The sequence below is a fragment of the Cantharellus anzutake genome (assembly GCF_015039405.1).
Source record: "Cantharellus anzutake strain C23 chromosome Unknown EI90scaffold_31, whole genome shotgun sequence".
NCBI classification, from domain to species: domain Eukaryota; kingdom Fungi; phylum Basidiomycota; class Agaricomycetes; order Cantharellales; family Hydnaceae; genus Cantharellus; species Cantharellus anzutake.
Genome location: NW_024066981.1, coordinates 483,437 through 504,033, shown reverse-complemented (window position 1 = coordinate 504,033; position 20,597 = coordinate 483,437). Strand labels below are relative to the sequence as shown.

Here is a 20,597-nt window from a genome sequence, read left to right as displayed (position 1 = left end):
AAGAAACCGTCGGACAGGGAAAAGCTGGGTCAATAGACACTGTGACATCCCTCATTAAGCGATGTTTGAGTCATCTCGGAGGGGTTGTTCTGTGGTAATATCGGTGAACCGCGGTAGCCCTATGAGTGGCACCGTTGCTCCTGCCCTGGTGACTGGATTGGGGCGCCATCGATACCCTCCTTTACTGCAGGATGAAATAGTTGGTCGCGTATTAATCAGCGAATGTTAAGCTTGCGTACGCTTATCAGCGACCAGCATGGAGGTACTCAGTGTTGACGCAGCACTTCTAGCAATACCACCCTCTCCATAACTTGTGGCTTCCGACGCATTATCGCTGTATAGAACAGAGGATAAAATCTCGCTCGGATTGAGCGTCTCCCCTTCCGTATCATAGTCAGACGTATCGGTTGAGCCTTCAGTCCCAGCGCCGGCGAGAGGAGACGCCATCTGAAGTTGATCCTCTAAACTGCGAATCACAGCACGAAGCTCCATCGCCTGCGCAATGGCACTTTCGGCCTTTTCTTCAGCCGCCAGAGCGGCGGCACGGAGTCTGTCAATCGCGGAGTTAGCCACGCACCATCATTGCAAGGGCGACGGAAACCACCTTATGCATTCTTCCTCTAGAAGCCAAATAGATTCCATATCCTGGAGAGAGGGACGGGGAGATGTCAAGTGCTTCGTGCAAGCAATTGATTAGCCGAGGGTGGCCAAGGAAATGATTGACTGAACCTACGCTAAGTCTTAACGCGGCACCAAGATGTTCTTGCTCAGTAGTCAAATCCCTCACGTCCGGACCAAGATCTTCAATCTGCCTCCTCACATCCAACAGCGCACCAGGGACCTGGCGCATCGGGGTAGAAGACCCTGGTTTCCTCATCCTAGCAAGTTCTTCAATACCTCGGATCGTGCGTACGAGTTCACATCCTGAATACTCACGTTCCAGTGGGAGGTGTTGCAGGGAGAAACACTGAAGAAACGCGGGGTCGTGATGTATTAGCCTCCGTTTTTGGACTGGGTCTCTGGGATTCGGGGGTGGAGAAAAATGGAAGAGGCTCAGGAAGTTTAATAGGAGAGTCCAGCATTTTAGGCGTTGCTGGGTTCGATATGATGTGAGATTCAGCTCGTGTGGCCATAGTAGGAAAAGTAGCATCGGATGCGGCACTGGCGGTTGGCACCAGTTCCGGAGTTTCGAGGGAGGAGTGGTATCGAGGGGTTTCCTCAGCAGAGGGTGGTGCATGACTCAATTTGCGAGCTTTAGCTGCATCTAACTATGGAATACTCAGCCTTCGTATCCTCGTTCCTTACTTTAAATTGGTCTCCTACCTCTTGACAGAGAAGCTCAATCTCTCTCTCAAGGGCTCGGTTTCTGTCACTGGCTTGCGGGAGAATTGATAGTGCCTCGCCGTTAGATGCCCGAGAGTCTTCAACCCCCGAGTCTCCGGTCTTGCTTGGCCCGAACCCGTTGAGGATGAGCTCTTCCAATTCGGCGTCCCTACGGGCAACCATGGCGCGAAGAGTATCGATCTATCCCGATACTGTGTGATGAGTGTCCACGATTGGCAGAATGTCAGTATATAAACGAACCTGAGCCTTTGTTACATTTTGGATATTAGTTCGCAATTTCTTTTCTTCCTCCAATGCATCAGTGAGGGAATGAACAACCTGGTCGTGCGATATTCCATTAATAGCCTCATTATTGATGCGTAACGATTCTGACGGCTCTACACCAACTCATTTCTCAGTTGCATCTCTGCAAACAACAGCTTAGCTTACCCGTCAGATAACTGATCTGCAAGGCACTGTGGGACAAAGAATGGAATCCGTTCGCAAGTTCCACTACAGCAGCATCAAGTAGGTGTTAGACTGCTGGGCCAATAAGTCCGGCTTAGAAGTCCGGCTTGAACGTGCAGACTAACCCTTCTCAATGAGGCTCTCCACTGCCTCTCGCATATCATCGTACTCCGATTTCACTTCCGTCAGCCTAGCCTGTAGACGCAAGACCTTCTGTTCAAGCATGTAATTAGATCGCTTCAATTGCGCAGTCTCTGCATTATGAGATAGCTGGAGCTGATCAAGGGCATCGAGTGTTGTAAGGAGTCGATGATGAAATTGAGACGCCTTCACTTCCAAGATGGAGCGTTCCGTCCGGAGCAGAGACATCTGTAGTCATGCCATTAGCAAAAGGGGGACATTTGTTGATTCCCATACCTGCTGTTCCTGTTCCCTTATCTTGTCGGCGACATTTTTAGGTATGGACATACGAACGCGAGCTCTGCACGCGATTAAGGTATAGTTCGAGGTTGATTGTGATACAAAATTATGCTAGTAGAAATCGTGCGCTTCAAAGCAATTATACGCAAGACATATGATGACAGGAATAGGATCCCGAGGCGTAGTTTCTCGAGCGCGTCCTAAGCGCTCGAGGGAAGGCAGTACTTGATTGAACCGAAGGCCAAATTGCATGTGACTGTTTTTTCCCACCTCCCATGATCAGATTCATTCTTGTCCAGGCAAGCGCCTGTCGTTGGCTGACATGATTATACTGCTGACCCTGCCCACCAGAATCGCCAGGGTAAAACGCGGCTATCCAAATGGTATGTTCCATTCGAGGATGACGAGAAGGTTCGTTGATCCCTTTTGTTTTTGTTGCAATTGTCCCTTATTTATGCGTAGGTGCGATTAAGAGGGGAAGTTCATCGTTTAATTGCCCCTCGGGATCAAAAGTATCAGTCAAACTTCGTGGAAGTAAGTCCATCAGCGTTCAAAATTCTCGCTACAGAGCAGCTCACAATATTGCAGTTTCGTAATTACAAGATCGTGTACAGAAGATATGCTGGGCTTTTCTTCTGTGTCTGTGTGGACTCGAATGATAACGAACTGGCGTACCTTGAAGCAATACATTTATTTGTGGAAGTACTGGGTACGCGTTCAGGATCGATTGTCAGGGAAGAGTCAATGAATGAGTTCGCGTCTAGATTCATTCTTCTCCAACGTTTGCGAGCTGGATCTTGTCTTCAGTTTTTATAAGGTATGAGGGTCTCAGATGGGGACCACCACATCTGACAACAAAGTTCAGGTGTATGCCATTCTCGATGAAGTCTTTCTCGCAGGAGAGGTCGAAGAAACAAGCAAAGAGGTGGTACTAGGACGATTAGAGCAGCTCGAGAAACTGGAATGATTATCAGTCTGCTATGACTTCCACTTCAGAGCCAGCGTTACTCGGTCCTCGCATCGTACAGACAAACGTCAACTGCCCATCGTCTTTGATATCCTTACAGTGTATCTAATACAGCATTATTGTGCAACCTCATACCCTACGATTCAGCCATCTGTTTCTGCCGACTTCAAGTCCAAAGTATTCTCATCGACGTCATTCGCTCCGGACTCCACTGGCTCTTTGAATGCTGTGTCACGCTGAACACCTTTTTTCTGTATTGCTGCCTCCGTAATAACGCCCCCAGCATTGAGATATTCGAAGTCGGGTCCAGGGTACGAATCGATGAAAGAAACCCATTGGGAAAAGCTGCATCGGTCAAAGTCAGCCCCATCGAACGCAGACGCGGTTTGGAGCCGAAATCTCACATGTGCGACTTGGTGTCTTCCTCCCTCATCCGCGAGTAAATCATGCGGACCTTAAACTCATCGATGATTTCCCGGTGCTTCTCTAAATCGATAACGTCTCTTATAATATCATTTCTGGATAGATTCCCCTTGTGTCCTTGTTCTGATCCCGTTTTCGATGTCGATGTTCTGACGTGTTCATTGGATTCTTCGACCTTTTTATTGTACACCCCGAATTGGGGTTGTTCGAGCAATAGACCAAGGGCCGGGGCTTTTGGGACATGGATACGAGTTTGTTCGAACGTCTTTTGGGGGACGGTCAGCTCCGCCATTGGGGCTGATCAGGATCAGTAAGGGAGACACACTTTGACGATGAGGTTTGGTGATGTTCGGGTTCGTGCTGCGAGTATCACGAGCCCAACCATTTTGCGCTATCATTCCAAGAAAGCGATGTGTCAGGGCCAAAAGGATGGACCAGCCAGAACAACATCAACTGACTATCTACCATGGGCTTTATTAGTCACTGGTCTTGTGATGCATCAGTGCTACACTCACTTGGTGTAGCATGAAACTTTGTCCATGAAACCTCAGGCTTATCCATTCCAGACCATCGTACACACGGGGTCCTCGAACCTACATAGTGTTGCCAAGACATGGTGTTAGTCATCTAGGATCTGCAACGAACTCGCCCTGCTACACACATCGATGTTGATCATATATCGCTTCGAGCTGTTGTCTACAAAATCCCTTCCAATGGTGTAATTGTGGAAGTTGTGTGTTCCTTCGTACTTTTTCAAGAGTAACCGGACACGCGTGATGTCCTCTATCGAGGCACGAAAAGATCTTCGTATCTCGTCGAGTATTTCGTGCTCGGGCGGTTCTAGTGGCAGGTCCCATGGAGGCTCCAATGGCGGCAAGGTGAGCTCTTTGTTTACTCGATTGACGGTTTTGGCGAGTGCGCTGGAAGGGAATGGCGGCATGAGCATGTACGATGGGAAGAGGTATTCATAGACACGGCTATTGCATGATCTGGAGGCGAATCATGTGAATAAGGTGAGCTTGAGCTAAGGTGTCCTGACGAGAAAGCGAGTCTCACATTCGGGCGCTGCAAGTCAACAGTCATTGGGGTGACACAGTAATGTGATGCAATCCACCCACTTGAAGTTGTTATTTGTCCTAACAATATCCCACACCCGTATCTCAGGAGGCAAGAAGGTATTGATGTGAGACACCAGCTCTACTCCTGCTTCTACTAGCGACGGGATCTGTGTAATCAATTTGAGAGAAATTGCGTTGCAAGCAGCGTGAACGCCTGCATCCGTACGAGCAGCTCTGGCAAAGGCCACCTAAACTATATGTGCATCTCATAAGGCAACTTGATGTGGGGGAGGCGGTCCATACCTTCGTGGAATCGTCTGAATTGTCTTCGCTCACTCCTCCAGCTTTAACTAGAGCCTCAAAGAGTGATCCTTCAATAGTTTTTGCGCCTTCGCAGTCGTTTTGACTATAAGTGTACAAAATGTCAACGTGTTCCTCAGCGATATATAATTCTCGTAACCCACATCTGCATTCCGTTGTACCCAGCACCGCAGAAACCTATCAGCATCACGCATTTCTTCTTTGGCAAACGTTCCTTCTTCAGTTCATTGGGATCAGATCTTGGTGCGTTTCCCAGGTCTCCATCGAATCCGATCCCCGATTCAGCGGCAGCTCGTACCTGGGCATCTTGCCGCCATCGATCTCGTTTGCCCTTCCGGCCAAAGGCCCATACGTCTGCTTTTTTACTTTTCTGCTTCCCATTAGGGGGTCCACCAGGTGTGTGAGAAGCTGCTGGCATGGGACCACACGCGTCTGTGTTGGACGATCCTTCAGGAGTATCATGTGGCTCTTCCCGTGATCGTTTACTAGGACTTGAGGTAGCATCGCCTGAGACCTCTGTTTCGTCCCTGAATCTTTTCGGTGGAAGTTGTGTTGTCTCCATTGCCCATAGGCGACAATGGGGACGGACCAGGGCGATCAACCGCGAAGCGGCGGTATGAAATTGCATGAGTCAGTTTGGGCCGCCGACATATAACTCCAAATACTCTCGGATACAGTAAAAGTAAGCACACCACACTGGCCTCTTCTGAACCGCTGCCTCCGCTGCAGAAAGAAAAGAAGGGCCTCAGGCATGGCGTTGACAAGCCATTACGGAAGACTAGCTTAGGTACTTATTCGATCGTGTCGGCCATCATTATTTAACCATAGTAAACCTTCTGTGTGTTTTGCTGTTGGCTCCGCACTGAGTACTTCCTTTCCTGAACGTATCACTAGACCCACGGGTGCTACTACATCGATGAACAAGCCTGACGATGATGCATATCAATGCTCATATCAGTCATTGATATTGCATTCGTCATGTGCTACGCTATTATGTTCAACATCTAGCACTTATTATTAAGTAATTCACATCTTATTTCCTTATCACTTTTGTCTGATATCTTCTTGTTACTTTAGCTACTTATATTACTTATATATGCCGCTTGTGCGGTTGCAATGTTATCAGAGATCTTTCCCCCGTCGTTCGTGTGTCCCCGCTGAAGTGCTACGTAACAATAAAGTGCCTGGTCCAATTCCGAACGGGAAAGTAAAGCAAAATTGCCTGCTTGCGATTACATACTGAGCGAGTTTGACCGTTTGTGGCGGTTGTGTGGGGGCTGATCGAGCGGCCGCCGGCGTTCGGATGCAAATTCACATCTCACTAAGCACTGACTTCAACTTGCACTGGCTTGCTCGTCACCACCGCTGATTCGCCGGGCTCATTATCTGCTACTCGGGCACTCGTTCTTTGATCTCTAAGCCTCTAAATACAAGCCCCTCAGATATCGTGGGGCTGCAGAGAGGAACACCTGCAAAGCAATTCTCATAGATTTATTGTTTTGCAGCTTTGGCCCTCTCTTCCGCACTTTCGTCTCTTCTAAGCTACAGGGCATCTCGCCCTTTGCCTCTATAATATCCCCTAGATATAATATAAATATCGACCGCAATGGCCACTCTCGCAGACACCTTGTCACGAACCCTGTCCTCCCTTGTTCCCACCTCTAAACCGCGACTCGAGTTGAATCCAAATTTATTCCCGGATGAACCACTTCAAGACTCGCTATCGCCAGATTCGAAATGCGAGCTACGGGTCGAAGGAATGACATGTGGTGCATGTGTGGAGGTAAGGGGTTTACATCGAACGTCACTGCATACTAATGACGAGATTTTACTGTTAGTCTATTGAGAGCATGCTTCGAAAACAAGACGGGATAGTCTCTGTTCGAGTCGCCTTGCTTGCGGAGCGCGCTGTGGTGCAATATGATCCTGCCAAGTGGACGGTGGAGAAGATTATGGGCGAGATTTCCGACATTGGTTTTGAACCTTCAGCTGTTCCCAACTCAAGTAAAGAAAGTGCTACCCTACGCGTATACGGCATGACATGCGCTAATTGCGTCTCAACTATCGAGAGAGAAATTTCCCTCCTTCCAGGCATCATTTCCATCGTTGTTTCCCTCGCACCGAGTCATGCAAAGTCGAGTTCGACCGCGGTATTATTGGTCCTCGTGATGTTATATACCGAATAGAGGAACTAGGATACGATGCGGTTCTAGCTGTTGATGAGGACGATAACACTCAAATCCTGAGTCTGATGAAGACGAAGGAGATCCAGGCATGGCAACGTCGTTTCTATCTTAGTGCAACCTTCGCAGTCCCAGTTTTTCTTCTCTCTATGGTCATCCCCATGATTAGCTTCTTGCGGCCCCTGTCCCGCGTCCGTCTCTTTCGTGGCATATACCTCTTCGACGTCTTATGCTTCTTCCTCACTATACCTGTTCAATTTGGGGTGGGAGCAAAATTTTTTCGAGCAGCTTACAAATCGGTCCGACATGGGTCAGCTACCATGGATGTATTAGTCATCACCGGCACGATGGCAGCTTTCACATACTCGACGATCAACCTCTTCGTTGCGCCATTCAACGCGGACCCTGACTATCGGCCTGCAACATTTTTCGATACCTCGACAATGTTGATTACGTTCGTATCACTCGGTCGATATATGGAAAATATGGCCAAAGGCAAGACTTCGGCGGCGTTGACAGATTTGATGAAGCTTACCCCTTCTATGGCGACCATTTACACCGATTTGGAGTGTACACAAGAGAAAAGGATAGGTACAGAGTTGGTACAAGTCGGTGACGTACTCAAGATCGTTCCTGGCAATAAAATTCCTGCGGATGGAAATGTCGTGAAAGGGTCTTCGTCTGTAGACGAAAGCGCAGTTACGGGAGAGCCTATTCCAGTAATGAAGCAAGTTGGCGATGTTGTCATCGGCGGAACTGTGAATGGGCTTGGTGCCTTCGACATGAGGGTCACCCGTGCTGGGAAGGACACAGCCTTATCACAAATAGTCAAATTGGTGGAGGAAGCCCAGACGTCAAAGGCACCCATCCAGGCGTTTGCGGATCGAGCAGCAGGATACTTTGTACCGGTTATCCTCTTCGTAGCCTTGATCACCTTCGCGGTTTGGATGGTTCTGTCACATTTCGTTGACACCGAAAAACTCCCTGCCGTATTTAGCCATTCTGGCTCGAGCAAATTCGCTGTTTGCCTCAAGCTTTGCATTTCGGTCGTTGTGGTTGCGTGCCCATGCGCGTTAGGCTTGAGCACCCCTACAGCTATCATGGTAGGGACCAGTGTTGGGGCGAGGCACGGCATTCTGATTAAAGGCGGACGACCGCTCGAGGCGAGCCGTTTCGTCCGGAAAATTGTTCTGGATAAAACGGGTACGATTACGAATGGCAAGCCGGACGTGGTCTCAGTGGCTTGGGCGGATGACACGTCTTCATTGAAGCCAGAATTGCCAACTATGCGTACAAGTGTTGATTTGTTCGCCTCGTCGGCACACAGCCAAGTCATGAGAGCTGGCGTGTGGGCGTTGGTCTCGGCTGTAGAAGCACGTTCGGAGCATCCGCTTGCGCTGGCCATAACTGCTCATGGCAAGGAGGCTCTGCGATCCCTGGGACCTTCTGCACCTACTGGCACGGTCAGTTCGTTTGAAAGCGTCACGGGAGAAGGGGTAGAAGCAGTGGTAGAGCTATCATCTTCCCCTAACCCCACCTTCAAGGTCTATATCGGGACAAGCAATTTTGTGATGCAATCTGGTGGCCGTGGCTCTCTTCCACACGACCTGGAGTTGTTCCAAACTCACGAAAACAGCAAGGGGCGTACAGTCGTGTTCGTTTCAATATCACAGAATCTGAAGGTATCCCCAGTCGCTGTTCTCGCTATCTCGCTCTCCGACACCGCCAAACCATCTTCCAAAATGGCAATAAAGAGCTTGAAAGAAATGGGGATTGACATTTACATGATAACCGGGGATTCGGAAGAAACTGCTCAAACTATCGCTCGGGAGGTTGGGATATCAAACTCCAATGTCTGGTCGAAAATGAGTCCAAAGGGAAAGGCAAAGATTATCCAAGGTTTGGTTGACATGAAAGAGGGTGGTGTTGCGATGGTAAGTTGGGTTCCTGTCGTGTTAACACAGCTCATGCCTAAACATACCACCGTAGGTGGGTGATGGTATCAACGACTCGCCAGCGCTGGTCGCTGCCGATGTAGGCATTGCACTCTCGAGTGGCACGTCCGTGGCTATCGAGGCAGCGGATATTGTTCTCATGCGATCTGATCTTCTCGACGTCGTCGCCGCCTTCGACCTATCCATATCCATCTTCCGAGTCATTCGCCGAAATCTTGTCTGGGCATGCGGATATAACATTCTGGGGATACCGCTGGCTATGGGAGTATTCCTCCCTTGGGGTTGGCATTTACATCCCATGACGGCTGCAGCTGCTATGGCGTTCTCTAGCGTTAGCGTGGTGACGAGCAGTCTTACCTTGAGGTGGTGGAGACGACCTCAGAACAGTGTAATGCCCGGCACCTTCGTCCCTGGCGAGACAATGATGGACAGTGCGCGTGAAGCCTTGGCAAGGGGCTGGAATCATGTGTGCCAGTTGTTGCCCGGCGGAAGGCGCACGGAAGGTTATGACCAGGTTCCAATGGAGGTTGTTTAGAGTCAGCTGTCGACTCGGGGGTGGTATCCATATTGGATTTATATTGCGTTTGCTCCATCTTCGTCAGGTATTTTTTTGGACCTTCTGATTTGTACTTTAGCTTATATAGTCGTCAATCTAACATTCAAGTTGAATAGACAAATAGACAACTGTAGGCGCTTGCAGATCGTTGGCACGTGATTCGGTTCTCACCGTCGTTCTTGCCATGGTCAAGAGAGAGGTAACAACGCCATACCCGCTTATTGATGCCGATCCGTATGCCGGACGTGTAATTCGGTATATGAGACCGTCCGATTCTGCGTACATAGCCGGTGGAGGAGTGCTTGCTCCCGCGCTTCTATATGCCTATGGTGCAGTGAACATTTGCGCTGCCTTTGGCGTGGAAGAAGCCTCATACGATCCTTTTACGAAAAGAACTCGCCGATCCCACTAAAGCCGTGCGATCCCATTTAAAGCCAGCTTTACGGTTGACAGGTTTTCTCGGTCTCGTTGGTGGATTCTTGTTCGCGTATCAACGGTCGACATGTCAGTGGCTCTGCATGTTTGTACAACTGGCGGTTTGCTTATTCCAACACGAATTTAGTGCGCTTCTGGGGGTGGACAGAGAACAAACGGGAGCAGGAAATGGATTTCGCAGAATTGAGCAAACTTGCAAGAGAAGGTAAACCGCTCTATGGCGAAACCAATGAAACGCCCTTTATTCAGGGCGTTGCTTATCGTAACTCCGTGTTCTCTCAGCTGAAATTTGGTAAGTCCATTTTAGCAGGACTTGCCAACACCTTCTAATGTCAATATTATTCACCCTCCATGCACAGGTGCTGTTCCCTGGTTTGTAGACATTGTCCTGCCATCCGTTTATTTTTACATTTGCCACTTCCAGGTTTAATCTTGCTGTCCACCCTCATCACGGGGTTGACACGTCAAAGTATTACGCTAGTGCAAAGCAAGAAGTACAGCAGGATAAGAAAAGCTCATAGAGTTTCTGAAGTCATGCTCGAGTAGCTGGGACTGTCCACTTCATTGTGCATTCTCACTTGATCACTGTACATAGTAATATTGGCGCTTGCTCCGCAAAATTCCCAATTCGGGGTATTCCATTTTGAACACTGCCACCAGTCTCGCTAGTTCATGGATGACGATCCTTGGCGCAATCCCTTTGCTGAGCCTGAGTCTGGGGCCGAGCAGGACATTGTCATAACGAATGACTTGAAGCCGTCAACTGCTATATCTGATTGGGGCCTAACTGCATCAGTTCTTGACTTGCATGCGGGTCAGTCATCGCTTGAATCGCCCAGTTGGGAACCGTCGCCTATTGCAGATGAGGGTATGGGTGGTTGGGCATCATCTGCACTCCTAGAAACTCCGGCATGGGGTTGTGAGCGACCGGAGAAACCTTCGTGGCAGTCATCATCTCCAGACCCCAGAGCTGAAGACGCTGAGCTACAGAATCTTGAGAAGGATGTCCAAACCACTCCCAGCACTCATGACTTAGATAGACCCGACTGGAAATCAGAATCTTCAGTGGAGACCATCAACGTGGAAGAAAAAACCCCTTCAGAGCTGTCAGAACCTGCACTGAAAGCTGAACTGGACGACACGCCTAGTACTGATAATCCCGATGCTTTCGGCGGTTTCGAGTCTGGGAGTTTTGGGGAAATTGATGTGGACAACGCCTGGAGAACTGCTGAAATGGTTGACGACCAAGCTTGGTCATCTGCTTGGTCTGGGGGACCACCAATTTCTCAAAGTGACGAGAAGGAATCAGTCAAAGACGAATGGGATGTAGCTTTGGAGATGAAGAGACAGAGAGAGAGCATTGTCGTAAGTGCCCTTAAATTGGAACCTCTTTAGGACTCATCTTACCAGAACCTAGCCTAGGGAGCGCCTGGACGAATGGATTAGCAGCATACAGACTAACATATCCGAAGTGTGGCCATCTCCAAAAGACGGTCAGTCTAGCGATGACTGCAGCTGGAGAATTTCGATGGATCCAGACGGTAAAATGTACGGTGCCGTTCTGCCCCTCAATCAACCCTTCTCACTTCCCTGAATCGTAGCGCTCGGCTATTGGAAACTGTTCCCTCCGAAATGCAGCTTCCGCGTCTCCCTCATTTTCATCAGACAAAGCTATACGCATCCCAAGCAAAGGCCCTTAAGTTAACCAGAAATCTTCCGCTGAGTCTCAGGAGTCCGCTTTCCCTTCTGCAGATTTCCAAGGGTTCTGCCTCTTGGGAAAAGTCCGTGAGGCAGGATCCAAAAAGAGAATCGGATGACTGGGACTGGCCCCCAAACCCAGTCCCGAGCTCCTCTGCTGCGCGCCAGGAAGGTCAAATGGGCAGTGCGACCGCTCCAAAGGAGCAGCCAAATTATGGGGAGAAGAGGACCATCCGTAGTAGCATCATGTCATTCTTGAGCAGCAAAACTGCCTCCCTTGCATCTACGGCCTCGACATCCAGTTCTATAGGCACCGAGGCATTCCCGAAGACTCCCCCGGCTCTTTCGCCAGTCTCTAATGAGCCAGCACAAGCTAGCCTCGAAACCCAGTCAAAACCATCTGAGTCAAAAGAGGACGTGATTGAAGTTACTTCATCTGCCCTTCCCCAGGCCGACAGCGATCAACTTCCACACAAATCCAAGGATTCAATTCGCTCGCTCTTCAAAAACGCCGACACGTCAGTTGTTGCAGTAGAGGATGATGAACACACGGTGGAGGGACCCGCCACTCATTCAGTCGTCTCACGATTCCTGAACCGGATCACTCGAGGTAGGAGCTCTGCTAGTGAAAATGCAGCGCTCTCACTGTCGAATTCGGATCTTTCTTATCTTGAGGAAGTGAACGGGACTACTCAGGGATCCGACACGGCTGGATTTGATGATTCCATATTTGAGAAACCGAGCATCCCAGACCCGCCTCAAGGCACAAAGCCGCAGCCAATCGTGCCAACATCATTCCTGCCCTCTTCACAGGAGCTGTATCGCCAGAGGGCGGTGGCCGATGCCATATTTTCACGTCCGTCAAGAACATCATCAATTTCATCGACAGACATATGGGATCTCCCTATTGCTTCATCACACACACCCGTATCACCTCAGTCGTCACCCCGCAATTCCTTTTCTTCCCAACCACCACTTATCTCCCCAACCCCCAAACCAGCAATGACAGGTTTGCCCCGCCCTCAGTCTAAGACCCCCTCATTGAGGCGCTCTGTCAAATCCACACCACCGCCTGCACAATCGTCTTCGCCAACTAGCACGGCGCCTGCTCTGCCGGCTCCACCTCGAACTATCACCCCTATTCAACGCCCACCATTAAACGCTTCCCCGGATCACCCAATCCTTTCTCTGGCTAGTCCAACTAAAAGAGCGGTTCGCGTGGAGACACCACTAATTGAGGATGACTTCGATGATTTCATTTCTAGCCCCTCAGATCACACGCCTCACTGCCTCACTATGCGGAGTATTCCCCTTGCTGCACGAATTGTGCCACCAAGATCATCGACTCCCCCAAAACAGATACAGTCTGCGATGCAGAAGTCTCCCCTTTCGTTGTCAACGTCCTCGAAGGCTCCTTCAACATTGAACTTCGACTTTTTGAGCGCTTTTGGAGGCTCATCTTCATCAAGAGGGACGACTCCAACCATAGGTCCTCCATCGCGAACATCAACACCTGGACAGAAACTCGGATTTTCGCCTACGCAGCAACCACTCCCAGTGAAGCGATCCAGCGTAGTCGATTCAAAAACAGGTCTCTCGGCGCAGGATCTTTCATTTTTCGAAGGATTGTGATGACGGAAGCTGGTATCCTGGACTTGTCACTACCTATTCTTGATATTGGGGGACATTGCGAGGTTGTGTGTTTCTTACATACATCCTAGTTGAATTACATCATGCATCTAGTGTATAATATACTACGTCAGTCGCAGCTCCCATCAGCAGGCCCATCCCTCCATCTCTCGTCTATTTTACTGCAATCAAAAACCTCCTTACCCAGTCTGACATTGACGTCGTTATGTCTAGCGCAGAGCCAAAGACCCAGTGACTCCTTGCTACCAACGTGATTTTCGGGAGGATGTTGCTGGATGTTCTCAGCTAAGTGAGTGGCACAATGTGGACATGGGTAAGTATGAGGTAGAGCTTTGAGGAGGGATAGCATATGGGACCTCTGGACCGGGCTGGGCTCGGACGGGTAGTATGCAGCGGCAGTATGAAGGAATGTCCAGGTAGCTCTGCCCAATGTTTCCGTGTCAGGGGGACACGAATCATGTCGGTTATCCTCATCAGAGGAACCGCCGCGGGAAGCCAATGCGCCCGCTGTCCCAAGGCTCGCTGCTACTGTTCGCTTATCGGATGGTGGTTTTCCCGAGCTTGCTGGGTTCTTTCTGGGGTTTGACCATGAACGCCAGTCAGCCCCCGTGCACACTCTACAAGGTTTGCCATCTGGACCCTAGTCAACACGCATGACTATTAGGGAAATTTCAAATGACATCCCATAAACTCACTATCACAGTACCTGAAGGCGGTGTGTTGTCCCCTGCCGGGCTATGAGAGTTATGAGATCCATTGGTCATCGCAACAATTTGGGAACGGGTCGGCAAGTGGCTGTACATTCCATCGTGGGAAACATTCATTATGCTACCACCACTTCGCACTTTTGGACGAACTCGCTGTCCCTTGAGAATTCCTCGACTTTTGCATTCCAGTTCATTCGAGGCGTCCTACCAGTCGACATATGATGAATATCACGATGTTGTTATCGTTGGGGGTGGACCCGTTGGTTTGGCTTTGGCCGCTTCGTTAGGTACTGTCGGCAGGCGAGAGTGGTTGCCTTACTTATTTGTGCGCCCATTTGATGTAGGGTCATCGTCGATCACATCTCATCGACTTTCAGTCGCACTCATTGAAGCCAGTAATCTGGACAAAATTCGCACGTGGAACCCGCTGCCTTCGACATATTCAAACAGAGTGAGTTCTATAACGAACGAGTCTTCGTCATTTTTGAAGAGTGAGTAAAGCGTTTGAGATATTTCCTATGTTTTCGCTGCCCATTGTCTGTTATTGTTAGAGCATCAAGCTTGGCGACATGTGAACGTAGAACGAACTGCCCCAATCCGGGACATGCATGTATGTGCTGACACCTTAATCTTTCGAGCATTTGCCTCAAAGGTTGGGATAGGTTTGGGATGGCATCTCCGATGCACGCATCACTTTCTCCGCATCTTCCATTTCGCGATCCGAGATGGCTCGCCTCACAGAGAACCTGAACCTACAACGGGCCCTCCTTCGGCGAATAGACGAGCTAAGTGGCCCAAGCATTCGCCTTTTTGACAATGTTAAGGTCAACACTATTGTCCGAGAGATGGGAACGTCAGCGTTGGATGGAGGAGGATGGCCTATCATCGTATTGTCCAACGGGCGAAGTATCCGGGCACGACTACTTGTACCGATCCCCTTTCTTGCGCCTGTTTACCTGTACAGCTGATCGTTTTCGCATATTTCAGGTTGGCGCAGACGGGTTCAATTCTCCGGTGCGGTCGTTCGCCGGAATACCCAACTTTGGCTGGGCATACCCTACCCATGCTGTAGTTGCCACGTTGCAGCATCACCCCATTCAGCCCATTTCACCATTCACCGAAGCCCGAAACGGTTTGAATACCACTGCGTATCAGCGACATCTTCCCACCGGGCCCATTGCATTTCTCCCGCTAACTGACAATATCTCATCCCTTGTTTGGTCGACGACTCCAGAGATTGCTCTCGCTCTCAAGACTTCCCACTCTGCAGTTCTTTCCCAAATGGTGAATGCCGCTTTCCGACTGCCTCATGTATCCATTGAGTATCTCGGAAACGTTTTGTTGGAGAGCATGTCAAGAGATCTCGCAACAAACTCGCCAACCACGACGATCACTCCTGAGCAGCTGGGAAACGAGATATCGTTCAGGGAGAAATCTCACGGAATATCACCAGAATCTGCTCTCTCTTCATTGCGTTATGAGCAAGGACACACAGGCATCCCGCCGTTAGATGCAGAGCTGTATCCTCCACTCGCTTACTCCACTCAGCCCGGAACGCAAGCGTCTTTCCCTCTTAGGCTATCGCACGCTACAACCTACATCGGCGAAGGTTTACAAGGGTGCCGTGTTGCTCTTGTGGGAGATGCTGCACACACGATCCATCCTCTTGCTGGCCAGGGTTTGAATATGGGTTTAGGTGATGTAGAATGCCTCGTTAAGGTCCTGGAGGATGCTGTGGGCATTGGCAGTGATATCGGTAAATGAAATGTTCTCTGTTGCACATCTCCTGAAATAAGCCTGACAAACTGGTTCACAACGTTTAGGTTCTTATACATCACTTCTACCGTACCACCAAGGAAGATACGCCACCAATCATATGCTTCTCTCCGCTACGGACAAGCTGCACAAGATATATTCAATGACGAATACTCCGAGCGTATGGGCCCGCTCTGTCGGCGTGGAAGTCCTAAATGAACTGCACAGCGTGAAAGGCACGATGATGAGCTTTGCGGGTGCCGACGACTCCGAGAATGTGAACCCGTCGACGGGGAAGTGGAATGCGGTGGCGACTGGCGTCGAGGCTGTTGGAACGGCGGAGAAGGCTGCGAAAGCAGTGGCGCTGGGTCTGGGTAACGTCGCACGCAGTGCATTTGAGAGTGTGCTGAGATCCTTGCCTCGATGAGTATCGTGTGGCAGGGGAATGGGAATATGCTTATGAGTGTGATGAATTATCTCGCGGCACAAAGGAGGTATAATGGTGGGCCCCGCCTGACGCGGCATAACCCGCCACTCTTCTCATCCAGCCAGGTTGCCTCCTTCTGATATCTCACTGATATAACATATACCCGGAGTACTGTGGACATTCACCCAACCACACTCGGCAAACGTACACTCGTCTCGATTCCCACCACATCTTTACTGTGCTGTCACTTACCGATCAGCAGTCCCCTCTCTGTTCTTGTTCTTCTATGCGTACTTCACATGACAATGATCATATAAGTCACTTTTGACTGATCACTCTTGATTACTTGCAGTATGTACACCAAGGGGTGTTGGTGAAACAGCCGTTAGAGATGTTCTGAATATGTTCTCACAATAACTGCGTGCCAATCGATTGTACCACATGAACATCATTACATACGGTGGGAATGCGAGAGCAGTAATTCCCGCTACTCTGTAGCGGGTCTTATAAATTTTTCGGAATGCGTTTGATGACAAGGTCCTCTATTATTGCCAATTCTAGATAACCCAGGGTCCTCCCAACTCCTTATATCGTACCGCTTCCTGATTCCCCTTGCTGAAAACCACGTTTCAATGTTTGCACCAACACACGGAATGCGTTCCAGACAGCAGACAATGGCAGAAGAACACCCACCCAGTCGCCGGATGAGACACAATCTATTGACTCACCTATAATCCCACCCAATCCTAGACGAAGATGAAGACCACAGAAACGCAGACACCTTCACCAAACTGTGCGTCACTGATCCATTCTTTTCTACGGGCAAAGACTCAAAGATGGATTGCTCTCCCCCCAATGAGGATGACAAGGGTAAAGGAAAATCGCAAGATGCCTGGGCTGTGAAGTGAGTACCATGCGATGGAATCCGTCTGCTCAAACTCTGACAGTCTAACTGTTTTGGCAGTAGCTTCTATCATTGATACTCATCCCCGAAAAAGTGATTCGATCACGTCCGTATCTCAATGACTCCGTCTGCTTCATCTTCCTCTGGGATTCTAGATGCATCAATGGATGCCATTTCATCCGACGACTGGGTTTGTGCTATGGTCTGCTGTCTGGATTGGTGCGGGACCCTCTACATCTTCTAAGGTGAAACGCTTGCAAGACTGTGTTTCGTGCGCGAGAACTGAAGAATGGTGTTAGGACCTCCATCTGATCGGACAACGAAGGAAATAGTTGGCAATGGAACTCACAAATGCATCGAGGCCATTCCAATGACTGCCACCCCTTTTACAAACGATAATTCGAATCGGTCACGTTCCACCGATGCTCCGTGTTGATCGAAAGTGCTGACGTCGCCCAGGTATCTTTTCGAGTCGCGGGGGAGGGAATGGCGTGACAGAAATGTCCTTCTGGATCCCGATGTGGATGGGAGAAGATTGTGGGACTGACTTCGGCGTGCACGGAGGAAGACCCTTCTGCGGAGGTCGAAAGTTCTGTGCTGAAGTGAAGTGAATGACGGCCACAAAGGATAACCATCGGCGCTTGTGCTTACTTTGGAATGCCTCGACAACACTGATCTTTTTGCAATCCTTAACGGACGGTGTGCGGATTTCTTTGAACATTGCGTGAACGAGATGGCAAGTTGCTAGGTAACGATCGAGAAGTAGAACGAATGCAGGGGGAAGATAAGAGTATAACTGGGAGGGCCCTGGGTTATCCCGAATTGGCAATAATAGAGGACCTTGTCATCAAACGCATTCAATCAAAGTCGAAAAATTTACAAAACCCGCCACAGAGTAGCGGGAATTACCAGAAAAGATGCTCCTCTGCAGGCGCTTATTTACATTGAATTGATGCTATTTGGAGAACGGCCTGCGGGACCGTCCATACTCAGCATCAACTTGTACGACCCGCTGTCAATTTCCGCGGATCCGAACATCCCATCTATTATCGTGTCTCAAGGTTGACATGGCCTCCCGCAGTGTCCAAAGAACTTCAGATGCTCCCTCGTTCATCATGCTATTTTACGCCGTCTTTATGCTCACGCACTTCCTCATCATCATCTTCATCGACATGCAACCTTTCTATCCCAAGGAGGTCGTACCTCCATGGCTCGGCCAATTGCCCAAAGATTATATAGCGTTGTCTCAGGACCCGTTAGTGATTGGTGTTCATTCACCAGTGAAGAACTTGCATTATGTTTGGTTTGAGTCCATGGCGGTATGGATTGAAGGGTACTGCATATTCTTCTTTCCCCTCGAACATGCTGGAACGGCATCTTTTATTAGGTTCATGCAAACTCCTTTAGCTTTCTTTGGTGCTCTAGCACTCGTAAAAAGTAAGTAGCAACGTCTCGCGTTTGTCGCCCCTTTCTCGCTGCGGGAAACCATAGGCCGAATGATACATTATTGCTCTTTAGATAGATCCTATGCTTGGATCATCGTCCTCACTTATGGGCTTATCACCTTCCCAACTCTCATCCCATGCTTTGCCCACATCTTGGCGATCCCCACGACTGACATTAACCATATCACGAAAGAAGGCATCACCACACTCACCTCGTGGCAAAAGTACGCCCAGAAATATCCTCATTATTGTTAAACTGTCCATTGATGGTATAATTTCTCCTTATACACTAGACAGTTCATCCTTGCAAATTATGCACCCTTCGGAATTGTACCGTTCATCATGTCAGTTGATGCGGCATACCGGATTTACCACCAAATCAAGATGCTTTCGAACATACAAGAGGCGGCGGAGAAGTCGAACATGTTGGGTGCATTATTAGACGCTGGATTAGAAGGACGGTTAAACGTTGACACGAAGGAAAGAGGGTGATTATCCGGTCGGATTGGCCTTCGTGTTTGGGACTTAGAACTTCAGTAAAGGTGTGTATGAAGGGAAAAGATATTTTGTTTTGGATCGTCAGCGGGTGATGTGCAAATCCGTATGGCATAAGGATGGATATAAAGATACGAAACGGATCCCATGATGAAATGGAAGATATGCTTCTTGAGAAGACTGGACACCGAAGATTGGGGTCTATTGGAGGCAGGCTAGATAAAAATCCTGATCCGTCAACGGAATCCGCGCTGTTGTGTTCCTCTCTGCTGTTGTTGAAGTTCATTTATCCTTCTTTTTGCCATCTTTCGCAGCGCAGCATATGTGTCCTGTTCCCCTTCCATAACGGTGCCCAACCGACTCTCGATCATCGATTGAACTCCGGCGGAACTTAGCTGTTGGATGGCAGGTGGTGCAGGAGCTTTTGAGTTGTTGGGACGGGATTTTATAGCTTTCCCTTTCCCGATTTGCTTGTTAGCTGGTGGGTCTAGAGAGAAGCCGAGCACCTGGGAGGTTGGAGTGATAAACATGAGTGACGTTCAGTCAAGAGCCGGGCCAAAGGGACCTACATTGCAGAGAGACTCTAATTCAGACCGTTCCACTTGCATGGCAAGCTTGTGTGGTCGATTCAGCAGCTTTCAGGAGGAACGGGATGGGATTGTCAACACACCTCTTCTTCTGGGGTGAAGTCATTCTCGATGTGGAATAACTGACGGATGTCGTCCACGCTTTTCCTATGTATAGGCCTGACTGTGAATCACGTACGAAAGCCACATCACAAAGAGTTGGAGGACGTACCCTGTCATCATATTGGCAACGGTCCTACACCCAAGATCTCTAGCATCAGATGAGGGTTAACAATGCATGAGAACGTCTTAGTTTAAGGGTCGGAACACACAAGAGCGACTGGATGTCCAGGTAGCTAGCAGCCTGGATGACCTCGAACAAGAGTTCCTGTTCGCATTTCATATATTGTTGGTCCCAGCCACTAATATGCGTGTTCTTGCGGCGCATAATATCGAGTGAGGGAGAAATGCTGTATTCGACATCGAGAGGAGGAAGAGGTTCATTGCGGTGATGTTCGCAATACTCAAGTACCTTTCGGTGTCAAGGTGAGTTCGAGAGACGCACGGTAAAGCAAGAAGCAGCTGTATAATTACTTTGGTTAAAACGTGGCTTTTGACGTTGAGTAACGGGATAGGGTCCTTGTTGCCGACATCTACATTTGAGTGGTCAAAGCTGAACAAACAATCTGCGGGAAATTCTCTGACCCACGAGGACTGTTCGAATAACACCCGATCTAGAGGCGGTTGACTCGTCTACTTCAAAAAGTACTCCGTCCGATGAGAGCAGCTTGACCTTCATTAGAGATTTGAGGAACAACGGGGTTCTCCACCAAAGGAGAAG

General features: G+C 49.3%; 11 protein-coding genes across 11 annotated transcripts; 6 read left to right on the top strand and 5 right to left on the bottom strand.

Annotated features, from left to right (window-relative positions):
• Positions 1-97: 97 nt before the first annotated feature.
• Positions 98-1,519, bottom strand: EI90DRAFT_1404675 (uncharacterized protein). Its single transcript, XM_039051769.1, has 4 exons — positions 1,324-1,519; positions 734-1,268; positions 605-675; positions 98-550 (listed from the first exon to the last, which is right to left on the bottom strand). The coding sequence occupies exons 2-4, from the start codon at positions 1,235-1,237 to the stop codon at positions 226-228; spliced, it is 900 nt and encodes a 299-aa protein (XP_038914913.1). The 5' UTR covers positions 1,238-1,268; positions 1,324-1,519; the 3' UTR covers positions 98-225.
• On the bottom strand, positions 1,184-2,728 carry EI90DRAFT_1404773 (uncharacterized protein). The gene is made up of 5 exons (XM_039051770.1): positions 2,209-2,728; positions 1,917-2,160; positions 1,774-1,836; positions 1,585-1,721; positions 1,184-1,524 (listed from the first exon to the last, which is right to left on the bottom strand). Exons 1-5 carry the CDS (start codon positions 2,257-2,259, stop codon positions 1,255-1,257), a joined length of 765 nt encoding a protein of 254 aa, XP_038914912.1. The 5' UTR covers positions 2,260-2,728; the 3' UTR covers positions 1,184-1,254.
• On the top strand, positions 2,458-3,485 carry EI90DRAFT_2973741 (clathrin coat assembly protein ap17). The gene is made up of 6 exons (XM_039055789.1): positions 2,458-2,510; positions 2,563-2,622; positions 2,674-2,745; positions 2,800-2,920; positions 2,976-3,028; positions 3,077-3,485. Exons 1-6 carry the CDS (start codon positions 2,487-2,489, stop codon positions 3,176-3,178), a joined length of 432 nt encoding a protein of 143 aa, XP_038914911.1. The 5' UTR covers positions 2,458-2,486; the 3' UTR covers positions 3,179-3,485.
• On the bottom strand, positions 3,322-5,542 carry EI90DRAFT_3145965 (pseudouridine synthase; the record flags this gene model as incomplete). The annotated part of the gene is made up of 8 exons (XM_039065364.1): positions 3,322-3,523; positions 3,583-3,866; positions 3,927-3,992; positions 4,117-4,194; positions 4,263-4,590; positions 4,720-4,907; positions 4,963-5,065; positions 5,124-5,542. The coding sequence occupies 8 exons, from the start codon at positions 5,540-5,542 to the stop codon at positions 3,322-3,324; spliced, it is 1,668 nt and encodes a 555-aa protein (XP_038914910.1).
• Positions 5,543-6,123: 581 nt separating this feature from the next.
• Positions 6,124-9,801, top strand: EI90DRAFT_3062804 (copper P-type ATPase CtaA). Its single transcript, XM_039060669.1, has 6 exons — positions 6,124-6,763; positions 6,819-7,085; positions 7,106-8,815; positions 8,837-9,016; positions 9,041-9,097; positions 9,153-9,801. Exons 1-6 carry the CDS (start codon positions 6,587-6,589, stop codon positions 9,651-9,653), a joined length of 2,892 nt encoding a protein of 963 aa, XP_038914909.1. The 5' UTR covers positions 6,124-6,586; the 3' UTR covers positions 9,654-9,801.
• Positions 9,802-9,858: 57 nt separating this feature from the next.
• EI90DRAFT_2973734 (NADH-ubiquinone oxidoreductase complex I, 21 kDa subunit-domain-containing protein) lies at positions 9,859-10,630 on the top strand (the record flags this gene model as incomplete). Its single annotated transcript, XM_039055788.1, has 5 exons — positions 9,859-10,003; positions 10,068-10,178; positions 10,237-10,401; positions 10,469-10,481; positions 10,534-10,630. The coding sequence occupies 5 exons, from the start codon at positions 9,859-9,861 to the stop codon at positions 10,628-10,630; spliced, it is 531 nt and encodes a 176-aa protein (XP_038914908.1).
• Positions 10,631-10,759: 129 nt separating this feature from the next.
• On the top strand, positions 10,760-13,643 carry EI90DRAFT_3062803 (uncharacterized protein). The gene is made up of 3 exons (XM_039060668.1): positions 10,760-11,474; positions 11,527-11,657; positions 11,711-13,643. The coding sequence occupies exons 1-3, from the start codon at positions 10,782-10,784 to the stop codon at positions 13,437-13,439; spliced, it is 2,553 nt and encodes an 850-aa protein (XP_038914907.1). The 5' UTR covers positions 10,760-10,781; the 3' UTR covers positions 13,440-13,643.
• On the bottom strand, positions 13,465-14,259 carry EI90DRAFT_2997228 (uncharacterized protein). The gene is made up of 2 exons (XM_039056236.1): positions 14,153-14,259; positions 13,465-14,097 (listed from the first exon to the last, which is right to left on the bottom strand). Exons 1-2 carry the CDS (start codon positions 14,219-14,221, stop codon positions 13,567-13,569), a joined length of 600 nt encoding a protein of 199 aa, XP_038914906.1. The 5' UTR covers positions 14,222-14,259; the 3' UTR covers positions 13,465-13,566.
• A 23-nt stretch (positions 14,260-14,282) lies between these two features.
• EI90DRAFT_2923930 (uncharacterized protein) lies at positions 14,283-16,346 on the top strand (the record flags this gene model as incomplete). Its single annotated transcript, XM_039054832.1, has 6 exons — positions 14,283-14,451; positions 14,509-14,655; positions 14,716-14,774; positions 14,827-15,090; positions 15,152-15,920; positions 15,988-16,346. 6 exons carry the CDS (start codon positions 14,283-14,285, stop codon positions 16,344-16,346), a joined length of 1,767 nt encoding a protein of 588 aa, XP_038914905.1.
• A 2,019-nt stretch (positions 16,347-18,365) lies between these two features.
• On the top strand, positions 18,366-19,187 carry EI90DRAFT_2924092 (transmembrane protein 6/97; the record flags this gene model as incomplete). Its single annotated transcript, XM_039054844.1, has 4 exons — positions 18,366-18,583; positions 18,638-18,691; positions 18,773-18,919; positions 18,989-19,187. 4 exons carry the CDS (start codon positions 18,366-18,368, stop codon positions 19,185-19,187), a joined length of 618 nt encoding a protein of 205 aa, XP_038914904.1.
• A 664-nt stretch (positions 19,188-19,851) lies between these two features.
• On the bottom strand, positions 19,852-20,555 carry EI90DRAFT_2924228 (S-phase kinase-associated protein 1A-like protein; the record flags this gene model as incomplete). Its single annotated transcript, XM_039054853.1, has 5 exons — positions 19,852-19,924; positions 19,989-20,027; positions 20,089-20,288; positions 20,351-20,409; positions 20,462-20,555. 5 exons carry the CDS (start codon positions 20,553-20,555, stop codon positions 19,852-19,854), a joined length of 465 nt encoding a protein of 154 aa, XP_038914903.1.
• Between the last annotated feature and the right edge of the window lie 42 nt (positions 20,556-20,597).

Bases quoted from the DNA above. Each gene is read 5' to 3' on its own strand.
- EI90DRAFT_2997228 (XM_039056236.1), bottom strand. From the start codon at position 14,221: ATGACCAATGGATCTCATAACTCTCATAGCCCGGCAGGGGACAACACA. The intron at 14,098-14,152 runs GTGAGTTTATGG...CGTGTTGACTAG, and splicing joins CGCCTTCAGGTACTGTGATA to GGTCCAGATGGCAAACCTTG.
- EI90DRAFT_1404773 (XM_039051770.1), bottom strand. From the start codon at position 2,259: ATGTCCATACCTAAAAATGTCGCCGACAAGATAAGGGAACAGGAACAG. The intron at 1,837-1,916 runs GTTAGTCTGCAC...ATGCTGCTGTAG, and splicing joins GGAGAGCCTCATTGAGAAGG to TGGAACTTGCGAACGGATTC. The intron at 1,525-1,584 runs GTTCGTTTATAT...GTATCGGGATAG, and splicing joins AAAATGTAACAAAGGCTCAG to ATCGATACTCTTCGCGCCAT.
- EI90DRAFT_2973741 (XM_039055789.1), top strand. From the start codon at position 2,487: ATGATCAGATTCATTCTTGTCCAG. The intron at 2,746-2,799 runs GTAAGTCCATCA...ACAATATTGCAG, and splicing joins ATCAGTCAAACTTCGTGGAA to TTTCGTAATTACAAGATCGT. The intron at 2,921-2,975 runs GTACGCGTTCAG...GTTCGCGTCTAG, and splicing joins TTTATTTGTGGAAGTACTGG to ATTCATTCTTCTCCAACGTT.
- EI90DRAFT_1404675 (XM_039051769.1), bottom strand. From the start codon at position 1,237: ATGCACCACCCTCTGCTGAGGAAACCCCTCGATACCACTCCTCCCTCG. The intron at 676-733 runs GTAGGTTCAGTC...GCTTGCACGAAG, and splicing joins GTGCCGCGTTAAGACTTAGC to CACTTGACATCTCCCCGTCC. The intron at 551-604 runs GTGGTTTCCGTC...CGCGATTGACAG, and splicing joins CTAGAGGAAGAATGCATAAG to ACTCCGTGCCGCCGCTCTGG.
- EI90DRAFT_3062804 (XM_039060669.1), top strand. From the start codon at position 6,587: ATGGCCACTCTCGCAGACACCTTGTCACGAACCCTGTCCTCCCTTGTT. The intron at 6,764-6,818 runs GTAAGGGGTTTA...TTTTACTGTTAG, and splicing joins CATGTGGTGCATGTGTGGAG to TCTATTGAGAGCATGCTTCG. The intron at 9,017-9,040 runs GTCTGGTCGAAA...ATGAGTCCAAAG, and splicing joins TTGGGATATCAAACTCCAAT to GGAAAGGCAAAGATTATCCA.
- EI90DRAFT_3062803 (XM_039060668.1), top strand. From the start codon at position 10,782: ATGGATGACGATCCTTGGCGCAATCCCTTTGCTGAGCCTGAGTCTGGG. The intron at 11,475-11,526 runs GTAAGTGCCCTT...ACCAGAACCTAG, and splicing joins GACAGAGAGAGAGCATTGTC to CCTAGGGAGCGCCTGGACGA. The intron at 11,658-11,710 runs GTACGGTGCCGT...CCTGAATCGTAG, and splicing joins ATGGATCCAGACGGTAAAAT to CGCTCGGCTATTGGAAACTG.